Here is a 14,493-nt window from a genome sequence, read left to right as displayed (position 1 = left end):
AAAATGGCGTCAAATGAGTACCTATCAATAATATCTTTAAATGTAAATGGATTACATGCTCCAATCAAAAGACATAGGGTAACAGATTGGATAAGAAAACAAGACCCATATATCTGTTGTCTACAAGAAACCCACTTCTGAAAAAAAGACACACATAGACTGAGGGTGAAGGGATGGAAAAAGATTTTCCAGGTGAATGGAAATAAAAAATTAAAAAAAAAGTTGGAATAGCAATACTTATATCTGACTAATTATATCTCAGAATGAAAGACATAAGAGATAATGAAGACCACTTCATAATATTAAAGGGAGCAATCCAACAAGAAGAAATAACCCTGGTAAATATATATGCACCCAATATGGGAGAACCCAAATACATTAAAAAAACTGCTGGAGGACATTAAGGAAGAGACTAATAGCAACACAATCATAGTAGGAGATTTTAATACCCCACTGTCACCTTTAGACAAAACATCTAAACAAAAAATCAGCAAAGAAATATCAATCCTAAATGACTCACTAGACTAGATGGAATTAATCGACATCTTCAGAACATTCCACCCCAAAGCCACAGAATATACATTCTTCTCAAGTGCACATGGGTCATTTTCAAAGATAGACCACATGTTGGGACATAGGCAAAGTCACTTCAAATTCAAGAAGACAGAAATCATATCAAGCATCTTCTCATATCATAGTGGCATAAAACAGGTAATTAACTACAATAAAAATAATCCAAAGAATTAAAGCATATGGAGACTAAACAGCATGCTATTAAACAAGGACTGGGTTACCAGAGAAATCAAGGAAGAAATTAAAAACATCCCGGAAACAAATGACAATGAAAAGACAACTATCCAAAATCTATGGGACACAGCAAAAGCAGTTTTGAGAGGGAAGTTCATATCTCTACAAGCCTATTGAAAAAAAAAAAAGAAAAAAAGAAAAAATGGTAACAAATTTTCTAACTCTACAACTCAAAGAGTTAGAAAAAGAGCAACAAGAAATGCCCAGTGTAAGCAGAAGGAAGGAAATAATAAAAATCAGAGTGGAGATAAACGACATAGAGACCAAAGAAACAATATAAAAGATCAACAAAACCAAGAGCTGGTTCTTTGAAAGGATATACAAGATAGATGAACCTCTAGCCAGGCTAACCAAGAAACAAAGAGAGATGACTCAAATAAACAAAATCAGAAAAGAAAGAGGTGAAATAACAACAGACCCCACAGAAATACAAAGGATTGATACAAAATACTATGAACAACTCTATTCCAACAAACCTGGAAGAAATGGACTTATTCCTAGAAAAATACAAGCTCCCAAAACTCAACCAGGAAGAATCTAAAAATCTCAATAGACCAGTGACTTGGGAAGAAATTGAAACATTCATCAAAATGCTTCCAGCAAACAAAAGCCCAGGGCCAGACGGCTTCACAGGAGAATTTTGCCAAATATTCAAGGAAGAAATAAAACCTATCCTCCTGAGTATTCAAAAAAATTTAAGAGGAAGGAACACTTCCAAACTTCTTCTATGAAGCCAGCATCACTCTAATACCAGAACCAGATAAAGTCAACTCAATGAAAGAGACTTACAGGCCAATATCCCTCATGAACATAGATGCCAAAATCCTGGACAAAATTCTAGCAAATCGGCTAAAGCAGAACATCACAAAGATCATACACCATGACCAAGTAGGATTTTTTCCAGGAATGCAAGGATGGTATAATATCCACAAATCAATAAATGTGATACATCACATAAACAAATTGAAAGATAAAAATCATATAGTCATATCAATTGATGCAGAAAAAGCATTTGATAAAATCCAACACCCTATCCCGATAAAAACTCTCAACTTGGTGGGAGTACGAGGATCATACCTCAACATAATAAAAGCTATATATGATAAACCCACAGCCAACATCATACTCAATGGGCAAAAACTAAAACCATTCCCTCTAAGAAAAGGAACAAGACAGAGATGCCCACTCTCTGCACTCCTGTTTGACATAGTACTGGAAGTACTAGCCATTGCAATTAGACAAGAAGAGAAAATAAAAGGCATCCAAATTGGAAAAGAAGTAAAGTTATCCTTATTTGCATATGACATGATATTGTACATAAAAAAAAGACTCCATTAAAAAACTAATTGACTTAATAAATGAATTTGGCAATGTAGCAGGATACAAAATTAACACCAAGAAATCTTTGGCTTTTCTGTACACCTACAGTGAACTTATAGAAACAGAGACTAAAAAAGCAATTCCATTTACCATTGCACCAAAAAAATTAAGATACCTAAGAATAAACTTAACTAAGGAAGTAAAGGACCTATATGCGGAAAACTACAGGACACTGAAAAAAGAGATAGAGGAAGATGTAAACAGATGGAAGAATATCTCATGTTCATGGATTGGTAAAATCAACATCATCAAAATGTCCATACTTCCCAAAGCAATTTATAGGTTCAATGCACTCCCCAATAAAATACCAATGCCATATTTCAGTGACCTAGAAAAAACCCTCCAAAACTTTATTTGGAACAACAAAAAACCCTGATTATCCACAGAAATCCTGAGAAAGAAGAGTTAAGTAGGAGGGATCTCAATACCAGACCTCAAACTGTATTACAAAGTCACTGTTCTCAAAACAGCCTGGTACTGGCACAAGAACAGACATATAGATCAATGGAATAGAATCGAGAACCCAGATATCAACCCAATTCACTATGCTCAATTAATATTTGACAAAGGAGGCACGAATATACAATGGATTCAAAACAGTCTCTTCAATAAATGGTGTTGGGAAAATTGGACAGACACATGCAGAAGAATGAAACTAGATCACCAACTTACACCATACACAAAAATAAACTCAAAATGGATACAGGACTTAAACATCAGATGGGAAACCATAAAAATACGAAAAGCATCCACAGGCAGCAAAATCTCAGACATATGCCAAAAGAACTTCTTCACTGATACTGCCCCTAGGGCAATGGAAGCTAAAGAGAAAATAAACAAATGGGACTACATCAAAATAAAAAGCTCTTTTACAGCAAAAGAAACCATCAACAAAACATCAAGAAAGCCCACGTTGTGGGAGAACATATTTGCAAATAATACCACTGATAAAGGTTTAATCTCCAACATCTACAGACAGCTTATACAACTAAATAAAAGGAAGATGAATGATCCAATTAAAAAATGGGCAATCGACCTAAATAGAACATTTTCAAAAGAAGACAGAAGGAAGGCCAAAAGGCACATGAAAACATGCTCAAAGTTACTAATTTTCCGAGAGATGCAAATCAAAACAACAATGCGGTACCATCTCACACCTGTCAGAATGGCCAACATCAACAAATGAACAAACGACAAGTGTTGGCGAGGTTGTGGAGAAAAAGGAACCCTCGTGCACTGCTGGTGGGAATGTAGACTGGTGCAACCACTGTGGAGAACAGTGTGGAGTTTCCTCAAAACCTGAAAATGGAACTCCCATTTGACCCAGTAATCCCACTCCTAGGATTATATCCCAAGAAACTAGAAACACCAATCAGAAAGGATATATTCACCCCTATGTTCATAGCAGCATAATCTACAATAGCTATAATTTGGAAACAGCCTAGGTGCCCATCAGCAGATGATTGGATCCGAAAGCTATGTTACATCTACACAATGGAATACTATGCTGCCATAAAAAAGAAGGAATTCGCATCATTTGCAGCAACCTGGATGGAATTGGAGAACATCATGCTGAGTGAAATAAGCCAATCAATGAAAGAGAAACACCACATGACCTCACTCATTTATGGATAATAAAGAACATTATAACCCAATGAACCAAAAGATAGATATAGAGATAGTAAAGCAACAAGCAGACTGTCAAATTACAGTGGGGAGGATAGGGAGATCTGAGGGAGATAAGAGATCACCTGAAGGACTTGTATACATGCATATAAGTACAACCAATGGACACAAAACTCTGGAGAGGGAGGGTACGAATGAGGGGGGAGGGAAATGGTAAGATATGTACACAGATAGTAATTTAGTTTAAAAAAAGAAAAAAAAGAATTTGTTATCTTAAAAAAATAAACAAACAAAAAAACTGGTACATCTACACAATGGAATAGTACACTGTGGTAAAAAAAAAAAAAAGGTATTCCTACCTTTTGAAAGAAATGATGGAGTTGGAGAGCATTATGCTAATTGAACTAAGCCAGGCAGAAAAAAAATAAATATCACATGATCTCACTCATTTGTGGAATATAATGAATGGCATAGACTGATGAACAAGAACAGATCCAGAGACTGAGAAATGTCAATCAGAACCTTAAACCTCAGGGAAAAGGGGAGTTGGTGGGAGTAAAGGGGAGAGATCAATCCAGGGATTTGTGTGCATGCATATGAGCCTAATTAATGGACATAGACAACAGGAAGATGGGGCATGAGTTGGGTATGAAAGACACATATGTAAAGAAGAATAATAATAAATAGATAGATAGATAGATAGATAGATAGATAGATAGATAGATAGATAGATAGTAATATTACCTGGGGATAATGAGGAAGTATTTTGGACTTATGTTCCTCATCCTTCATGGGTAAGAGCCCTTAAGGGGCTGATTCCCCACCTAATGTAGTCACCAATAATGCCAAATACCTTGGTCATCCAGGAGGACCATGGAAGTATAATTACACACGGTCACCATCCAGCTTCCCTTTTGTATGACACAAAATCAAACCACTGCTCCTTTGTGTATAAAATTAAAGACAGGTTTCTGGCTTGTGTGGACACCAAAGGAAGGAACTATCACTACTTGCTCCTGGGAGAGGTGCAGAAAATGTAACTAAGACCTTGTCTATACAAAAACAAATTGACAGCCAGTTTGAAATGGAACTGCCATGGCCCAGAGCAAAGAATATCCTTACATGATATTTTTCTACAATGTCATTACAATTTTTCCCAGATTTGTGTTACTCCCTTTTCCTATAATACTACCTCCCACCCTTAGGAATCAATGAAAAAAAATCATCCTTTTGGTGCTTGGAGACAAAGGTAACAAATCTCTTGATATTTTAGAATTACAATAGCATAATGTACAATTATCCCAAACAAACTTACAAACTAATTCTTTGAATGTCTGGCAGCAATTTAAAAAGGATATGAAAGGATTTAATCCCTTCCATTGTGTAGAGGGCCCCCTGGGAAGGCACCTGAACATTCTATATTGCCCCCTCTTGCCTTTTTGGCTAAGAGAGACCCTCTTCTTACAGTACAATTGCCCATAGCTGTTGCCTGAGCTTTCTGTTCATGCTGAGGTTGAAGCCTCATGGTGGCTGGTACCATGGATCTGTCTCTTGCCAAGTGGAGTGAGCTGGGCCCTCCCTGGAGAAGAAACCTGGGTTCCCCAAGGTATGTGATCAATTCTGGGGCCCCGACAGCAGGCAAGTGGATCCCAAGGCACATACTGGAGGTTGATGCCATGGGGGCATAGGCTACCAATGAGACAGAACTGAACCTCACATCACACTGCTTGGTCCTGGAGAATGGCTGGTTAGCTAGAGACGGGTAAGGTTCCTCAGGGAAGGAACAACCTAAGACAGGCACAGTCGCAGAGGAGCTATCAGGAGAGAACCTAGGGGTCAACAGAGGTGGGCACAGGCCCTCAACCCCCCCCCAAAAAAAGTTTCAGGGGCCTGAATCATCACTACTTCTGAGGGAGGTCTCTTGCCCCCATGGCTGCTTAGCTTCCCAAGCCCAGCTCAAATTGGGACCCTGGTAACAGACAGAGACTTGGCTGAAAGCAGCTGCCCTCTCATTGCAACAAGAGTTGTTTGAATTGTCTTGTACCCATGGTGTGGGGAAGTGAGTTTTTGATATCTAAATCCAGCCTAGTACCAGGAATACTCAGGGCCTAGTCACAAAAGCAAATAATCCTTTCCACTAATATACACAGGGTAAAATAAGATTGTTGTTAGAGTATTAAATTTGACAGTAAAATACTAGTCAATTTTCAGACTAATTTAAATTGGGTCATAGAAATAAGTGAATATTATAGAAAAAATAATTGTACTGGACAAAAAAAGCTATTCTAAAGTGTTAACTAAAAATTTTAGTGTAGTTCATGTCATGATAAAATTGCATAACATGTAATGAACCTGAAGCAGTCATATTTTAGTGCAAAAAATTAAAATTTAAAAGCTATCAAGATTATGTTATAAAATTTCCAGAAGTCTCTTAATATTAAAATAAAAAAGGGGGATAGTAGAAGCATATTGTGTAAGAAAAAATATTCTCTAAATAAATCACATTTAGAAAATTTTTACTTTAGAAAAATTAACTTTCATTTGTAATGCTAATAGAAAGACACCTATGAAAAACACATATGGTGTCAAAACAAGTCAAAGGAAAATTGTTTGGGCAAAAAATGAAAAAGGATTCCAAATAAAATTTATAAAAGAGATTCTTTTATTAAATTTTGGTCAAAAATATGTTTGTATCTTTTCATAAAACAACTCCAAGACCATGTGGATTTCTGTAACTGAGAGGAATTGACAGGACTTCCCCAGCCATGAAGACAGAAAAGAAACCATCCAGGGATGGAAGACTCTGACAATGCCTTGCCATACTAGCAGACAGCAGCTGTGGGTTACTGCAGGTTATCCAGGACCAAACCAGAGAGGGTCAGACCTGCATTACCACCATTTGTCCACCATCCAGAACAGAAATATCATTGTTGACATGTACACATAAAAGAACTGTTTGACATCGAAATTGGGACTCAAAAGAACTGTAAGCCCAGAAAGAAACTCACTACAGACTGATTCATTTGCCTCTCAGCATAATTGCTTGTCTCATTTTTGGTTCTTATAAATGTATTTTTTATGTCACATGATTGCACTCATCTAAGGGAAATAATATACAACATAAATTGATAAACAAAAACAGTCCCAGAGACAGGGAAGCATCGATCAGACTGTCAACCTCAGAGGGAAGGTAGGGGAGGGTTGGGGTAAGGGGAAGAGATCAACCAAAGGACTTGAATGCTTGAATATAAGCCTAACCAGTGGTAACATACAACAGGGGGATAGAGGCATGCATGGGTAGGAGTTTGGGATGGGAATGGGGAAATGATGGCATATATGTGATAGCTTAATCAATAAAGAAATTTTAAAAATACTTTAACAAAAAAGGATCATTGGAGAATATAAATTCAAAGAATTGAGATTTGAGTGTATGAAAATCCTATATAATAAAAAGTTAATATGCAAATTGACCACCACTCCAACACAAGATAGTTGCCCCCATGTGGTCAAAGATGGCTGCCCCCATGTGGACACAAGATGGTCACCACAAGATGGCCACCACAAGATGGCCAGCAGGAGAGGACAGTTGGGAGGCACCAGACATGCAAGGGAGGGCAGTTGGGGATGACCAGACCTGCAGGGGAGAGCAGTGAGAAGTGACCAGGCTGGCAGGGGCATGCAGTTATGAGCAATCAGGCCTGCAGGGGAGGGCACATGGAGGAACAAGGCCTGCAGGGGACAGCTATTTGGGGTAACCAGATCAGCAGGAAGGGCAGTTAAGGACAACCAGGCTTGTAGGGGAGGGCAGTTGGGGGAACCAGGAATGCAGAGGAGGTTAGTTGGGGGTTACAGGCTGGCAGGGGAGGGCAGTTATGGGAAACCAGGCTACAGGGGAAGGCACTTGGGGAAACCAGGCCTGCAAGGCAGGGTAGTTAGGGGGATGAGGCCTGCAGGGGAGGGCAATTGCGGGCAACAAGGTTTATAGGGGAAGGCATTTAGGAGAAGCCAGGCCTACAAGGGAGGGCTGTTAGGAGGTCAAGCCCTACAGGGGAGCGCAGTTGGGGGTACCAGGCTGGCAAGGGAGGGAAGTATGGGCAACCAGGCCTGCAGGGGAGGGCATTTGGGGGAACCAGGCATGCAGGGGAGGGCATTTGGGGGAACCAGGCCAGCAGGGGAGGGCAGTGGGGGAAAACCAGGTTTACAGGGGAAGGCATTTAGGGGGAACCAGCTTGCAGGAGAGGACAGTTGGGAGGAACCAGGCCTGCAGGTGAGGGATGTTGGGAGGAAAGGCCTGCAGGGGAGGGCAGTTGGGGGTACCAGGCTGCAGGAGAGGGGAGTTGGAGATGACCATGTCTGCAGGGGAGGGCAGTTGGAGGTGACCAGGCTGGCAGGGGATGGAAGTTGGGGGCAACCTGACCAGCATGGGAGAGCAGATAGGGGTGAGCAGGACAGCAGGAGAGGGTAGTTAAGAGAGACCAGGCCTACCAGTGGAGGGCAGTTGTGGGCAACAAGGCCTGCAGGGGAGGGCAGTTGAGGGGAACCAGGCCTGCTGGGGAGGGTAATTGGGGGTGACCAGGCCAGCAAGGGAAAGCAGTTAGGGGTGACCAGGATGACAGGGGAGGGAAGTTGGGGGCAACCAGACCTGCATGGGAGGGCACTTGGGGGAACCAGGCCTGCTGGGCAGGGTAGTTAGGGGGGACCAGGCCTCCCCTGGGCAGAAGTTGGGAGCAAACAGGGGAGGGCAGTTGAGGCAACCAGGTTTACAGGGAAGGACAGTTGGGGGGAATCAGGCCTACAGGTGAGGGCTGGTGAAAGATCAAGGCCTTCATGGGAGGGCAGTTGGGGGTACCAGGCTGGCAGGGGAGGGCACTTAAGGGGACCAGGCCTGCAGGGGAGGGCAGTTGGGGCAATCAGGCCTGCAGGTGAGGGCTGGTGGGAGGTCAAGACCTGAAGGGGAGGGCAGTTAGAGGTGAGCAGGCTGGCAGGAAACGGCAGTTGGGGGCAATCAGACCAGTAGGGGAGAGCAATTATGGGTGACCAGGACTGCCAGGGGCGGGCAGTTGGAGGGAACCAGGCTTGCAGTGGAGGGTAGTTGGGGGCAACCAGGCTTGCAGGAGAGGGAACTTGGGGGAACCAGGCCTGCAGGTGAGGGCTGCTGGGAGGTCAAGGCCTGCAGGGGAGGGCAGTTGGGGGCAACCAGACCAGCATGGGAGAGCAATTAGGGGTGACCAGGCCAGAAGGGGGAGGGCAGTTAAGGGAGACCAGGCCTGTCAGAGGAGGGAATTTGGGGGCAAACAGACTGCAGGGGAGGGCAGTTATGGCAACCAGGCCTGCACAGGAGGGCAGTTGGGGACAACCAGGTTTGCAGGGGAGGGCAGTTAGGGGTGACCAGGCCAGAAGGAGGAGGGCAGTTAAGGGAGACCAGGCCTGTCAGAGGAGGGAAGTTGGGGGCAAACAGACTGCAGGGGAGGGCAGTTATGGGCAACCAGGCCTACACAGGAGGGCAGTTGGGGGCAACCAGACTTGCAGGGGAGGGCAGTTAGGGGGGACCAGGCCTTCAGGTGAGGGCATTGGGGGCAACCAAGTTTACAGGGGAAGGCAATTAGGGGGATCCAGGCCTGCGGAGAAGGGCAGATGTGGGGAACAGGCCTGCAGGGGATGGCTGTTGGGAGGACAAGGCCTGCGGAGAGGGCAGTTTGGGGTACCAGGCTGTCAGGGGAGGGCAGTTATGGGCAACCAGACCAACAGGGGAGGGCATTTGGGGGAACCAGGCCTGCAGGGAAGGGCAGTTGGGAGCAACCAAGTTTACAGAGAAAGGCATTTAGGGGGAACCAGGCCTGCAGGTGAGGGCTGTTGGGAGGTCAAGGCCTGCAGTGGAGGGCAGTTAGAGGTGATCAGGCTGGCAGGGGAGGGCAGTTTGGGGCAACCGTGTTTACAGGGGAAGGCATTTAAGGGGAACCAGGCTTGCAGCAGAGGACAGTTGTGGGGAACCAGGCCTGCAGGTGAGGGCTGTTGGGAAGTCAAGGCCTACAGGGGAGGGCAGTTGGGGTTACCAGGCCTGCAGGGGAAGGCTGTTCGAGATGACCAGGCCTGTATGGGAGGGCAGTTTGGGGCAACCAGGTTTGCAAGGGCAAGCAGTTAGGGGGAACCAGGCCTGCAAGGGAGGGCAGTTGGGAGGAAGCAGGCCTTCAGGTGAGGGCTGTTCAGATGAAAATGCTGCAGGGGAGGGCAGTTAAGGGAGACCAGGCCTGCCACGGGAGGGCATTTTGGGGGTACCAGGCCTGCAGGGGAGGGCAGTTAGGGGGGAACAGGCCTGCATGGAAGGCAGTTGGAGGCAACCAGGTTTGCAGGGGAAGGCAGTTAGGGGGGACCAGGCCTGTAGGCGAGGACAGTTAGGGGGAACCAGGCCTGCAGGTGAGGGCTGTTGGGAGGACAAGGCCTGCAGATGAGGCCAGTTGGGGGTACCAGGCTGGCAGGGGAAGGCAGATGTGGGGAACCAGGCCTGCAGGTGAGGGCTGTTGGGAGGACAAGGCCTGCAGGGGAGCACAGTTGGGGGTAACAGGCTTGCAGGGGAGGGCAGTTGGTGGTACCAGGCTGGCAGTGGAGGACAGTTATGGGCAACCAGGTCTGCAGGGGAAGGCAGTTGGGGGTACCAGGCTGGCAGTGGAGGACAGTTATGGGCAACCAGGCCTGCAGGGGAGGGCACTTGGAGGAATCAGGCCTGCAGGGGAGGGAAGTTAGTGGGGTCAAGGCCTGCAGGGGAAGGCAGTTAAGGGGAGCCAGGCCTGCTGATGAGGGCTGTTGGGTGGTCAAGGCCTGCAGGAGAGGGCAGTTGGGGGTATCTGGCTGGCAGGGGTGTGTAGTTATGGGCAACCAGACCTATAGGGGAGGGCACTTGGGGGAACCAAGCCTGCAGGGGAAGGCAGTTAGCAAGGGGGGGAGGGCCCAGGCTGACAGGGAAGGGAAGTTTTGGGCAACCAGGCCTGCAGGGGAGGACAGTTATGGGTAACCAGGCCTGCAGGTTAGAGTAGTTAGGGGGGACCAGGTCTGCAGGGGAGGGCAGTTGGGGGGAACTAAGCCTGCAGGTGAGGGTTGTTGGGAGGTCAAGGCCTGCAGGGGAAGGCAGTTGTGGGTGCCAGGCTTGCAGGTGTGGGCTATTGGGGATGACCAGGCCTGAAGGGGGGGGGCCTACTTGGAGGAATCAGGCCTGCAGGGGAGGGCAGTTGTGGGGGACAAAGCCTGCAGGGGAGGGCAGTTAGGGGCAATCAGTTTTGCAGGGGAAGATAGTTAGGGGGAACCAGGCCTGCAGGGGAGGGCAGTTGGGAGGAGCCAGTCCTGCTGGTGAGGAATGTTGTGAGGACAAGGCCTGCTGGGGAGGACAGTTGGGGATGACCAGGCCTACTGGGGAGGGCAATTATAGGTGACCAGTCTGGCAGGTGAGGGCAATTGGGGGGAACCAGGCCTGCAGGGGTCGGTAGTTGAGGGTGACCAGGCCAGCAGGAGAAAGCAGTTAGGGTTGACCAGGCTGGCAGGGGAGAGCAGTTATGGGCAACCAGGCCTGCAGGGGAGGGCAGTTAGTGGTGACCAGGACTGCAGGAGAGGGCAGTTGGTGGCAACCAGGCTTGCAGGGGAAGGCAGTCAGGGGAAATCAGGCCTTTAGGGGATAGCAGTTGGGAGGAACCAGGCCTGCAGGTGAAGGCAGTTGGGGGTATAAGGCCTGCAGGAGAGGGCAGTTGGGGGTGACTAGGCTCTCAGCGGAGGGCAGTTAAAGGTGATGGGGCCAGCAGCAGAGGACAGTTAGGGGAGACCAGGCCTGCAGGGAAGGGCAGATGGATAGGACCAGTCTTACAGGGTAGGGCAGTTAGGGGCAATCGGGCCGGCAGTTGAGCTGTTAGGCATCAATCACACTGGCAGGGAAGTGGTTAGGAGGTGATCAGGCTGGCAGGAAGAAGTGGTTAGGGGCAATCAGGTTGGGAACCAGCAGTCCTGGATTGTGAGAGGGATGTCCGACTGCTTGTTTAGGCCCAATCCCAACTAAAGGGGCAGTTGGACATCCCTTAAGTGGTCCCAGATTGGAGAGGGTGAGAGATATGCTCCCACTGTGAATGAATTTCATGCTCTGGTCCTCTAGTGCTTACATATAGAGTAAAATTATCAGGAATTAAGTAATACTATTAGAGGGAATGGGAGTGGCTCAGACAGAAAATCATGGCAAAATTAAAGGAAGTGATCTGGGAGTCAGTAAATGAATATAACAAGAGAAGGTAGCAGGTAATATAATCTGTTGACATGATATTCATAACTGGCTAATTTTAAGGAACAGAGGAGAATGACTTAGAAATGTTATTGAGTAGCCAAACAGATACCTAGTTCACCTCTAGATCCAGAGGTAAGAGGGTATGTCAGAAGGAAAACATTCCCCACTAGACATGGCCTCTGGAAAACAGGGTATGTGAGAGAGAGCCAAGTTTCAGGTAGAGCAAGAAAGTTAAGGTATCATCATTCAGATAGGAGGCAAAGGATTTTGATGATGGCAGGGTGTTTCAAAGAGGTAATACCAGTAGGTTAACAAAATTCTGAGGCCTTTGTGATGTCATCAGGAAGACCAGCTGTGGGCAGCATCAAACTGAAAATAACTTTACAAAACCATTAAGGAACTCAATTTTAATTTGTATATCAAATAATTCTTTTTAAACTTTATTTTTATTGTTGACACTAATGCAGATGTCCTCATTTTCCCATTATTTCTCTTTCTTTCAAACTTAATGAATTTTCTCTTTCTAAAAGTGATACATACACATAGAAAAGATCCAAACATTACAGGATGTATCAATTAAAAAGGAAAAAGCCTTGGCAATTTTTAGAATGAAAATTTTGGAGTCAAATATTTTCTAATTTTTTTCATTATTGAAGTTGTACACCATTTTATGTGTTTACTGGTCATTCACATATCTTTTTCTATAAATTACTTGTTTGTATACTCTATTTTTATACCACCTTAATTGTATCTTTATTATTGAGTTTTATTTACAAGCTTTTTATGTTAGACTAAGGATCTGGTGCATGAAATTCATGCACTGAGGGGGGTCCCTCAGCCCAACCTGCACCCTCTCCAACAGTGATCCCTCGGGGGATTTCCAACTGCTGGGATCAGGCCTAAACTGGCAGTGGGACATCCCTCTCACAATCCGGGACTGCTGGTTCCTAACCACTTGCCTGCCTGCCTGCCTGATCACCCCCTAACTGCCCACATGCTGGCCTGGTCACCTCCCAACTGCCCCCCTGCTGGCCTGGTCACTCCCTATCTTTCCCCCTGCAGATCTGGTCATTCCCTAATTGTCTGGAAGAAAGTCAGATGTCTGGAAGAGTCTGGTCATTCAGTCTAATTAGCATATTACCCTTTTATTAGTATAGATTGTACCCTAAGACATTTCTATTTTTATTAGTCAAAATGGTTGACTATCAATAATCTCATATGGTTCATCTTAATGCACATGGATATTGATTAGCAACTCCAAGTCAATGCACCCTATATTATCCTACTTTTTTTGTGTTACTTTTATTACTAATTTTAGAGGACATTGTCTTTTAAAATAATGATCAACACTGTAAGATACAGCCACTAAAAACTGCAGAAATACTGTTGTTTAATTCCCTATGAGTAAAATTTTATTATCCATGCAATTACTCATTTTAAAAAGTCAACTCACTGTGCTTTCCTTCATTGAAAATAATACTAAGTTTTCCATTTAATCAGACACGGAAGGATCTAAGTTTCCTTACACAGGTTAGTGTATCAAAGTATAATAAAATCTGCCCTAACTGGTTTGGCTCAGTGGATAGAGTGTCAGCTTATGAACTAAAAAGTCTCAGGTTCGATTCTGGTCAAGGGCATGTACCTTGGTTGTGGGCACATTCCCAGTAGGAGGCATGCAAGAGGCAGCTGATGGATGTTTCTCTCTCAATGATGTTTCTCGCTCTCTATCCTTGTCCCTTCCTCTCTGTTAAAAATCAATTATATATATATATATATATATATATATATATATATATATATATATATTTAAAGTATAATAAAATTTTACTGTTTTATCTTATTTTACCATGAAAATGCTTTTACACACATTGATTACTTATTTTTATAAAATAAGATGTGGTTATAAACACACACACACACACACACACACACACACAAATATAAAATGGTCAAGGGCAGGCAGCTATTTTGTGAAATAGTCTAGACTAGCCACATCTCAAAGAAAAACACTCAAGATATTGATGGGAACTTCATTTATCTGTTTAAAATAGAAATTTTAATCTATAAACAAAATTATGATTAAAAAACATTATTTAGATTAAACAACATAATCATGTAGCTAAATTGAGCATGTTTCTTATTAAAAACACTAAAAAAATATTAGAAAGAGTACTTACAATCTTAGAAGAGACATCTTCCCTGCCTCTGTGTTGCCAGGACTGCAGCAATGTAAGTTTCATTTGGTAATGTTTAATGATGACATCATAAAGAGATTGTGAACAACAGGAATTTAAAGGGGAAGGACCAAGTTATTTTATTTTATAGTGCATATGTGCTTCTGAAATCTAAAATTGTAGCTCTTTTCATACACAGCTTAAATGGGAGAATCAGTTTTTTCAATCATTGAATTTATCTGATTATTT

At 44.2% G+C, this 14,493-nt stretch overlaps 1 protein-coding gene across 1 annotated transcript in view; it reads right to left on the bottom strand.

Annotated features, from left to right (window-relative positions):
- CYLC1 (cylicin 1) overlaps positions 1-14,274 on the bottom strand; it is a 40,563-nt gene extending 26,289 nt beyond the window's left edge. The window contains exon 1 of the mRNA XM_084869649.1: positions 14,248-14,274. Within this exon, the coding sequence (XP_084725775.1) occupies positions 14,248-14,264 (17 nt within the window). The 5' untranslated portion in view covers positions 14,265-14,274. The remainder of the gene's footprint in view (positions 1-14,247) is intronic.
- Between the last annotated feature and the right edge of the window lie 219 nt (positions 14,275-14,493).

The sequence above is a fragment of the Pipistrellus hanaki genome, assembly GCF_964339955.1.
Source record: "Pipistrellus hanaki genome assembly, chromosome: X".
Taxonomy (NCBI): domain Eukaryota; kingdom Metazoa; phylum Chordata; class Mammalia; order Chiroptera; family Vespertilionidae; genus Pipistrellus; species Pipistrellus hanaki.
Note: the sequence above shows the minus strand (reverse complement) of the source record. Positions and strands in the feature narration are given on the sequence as shown.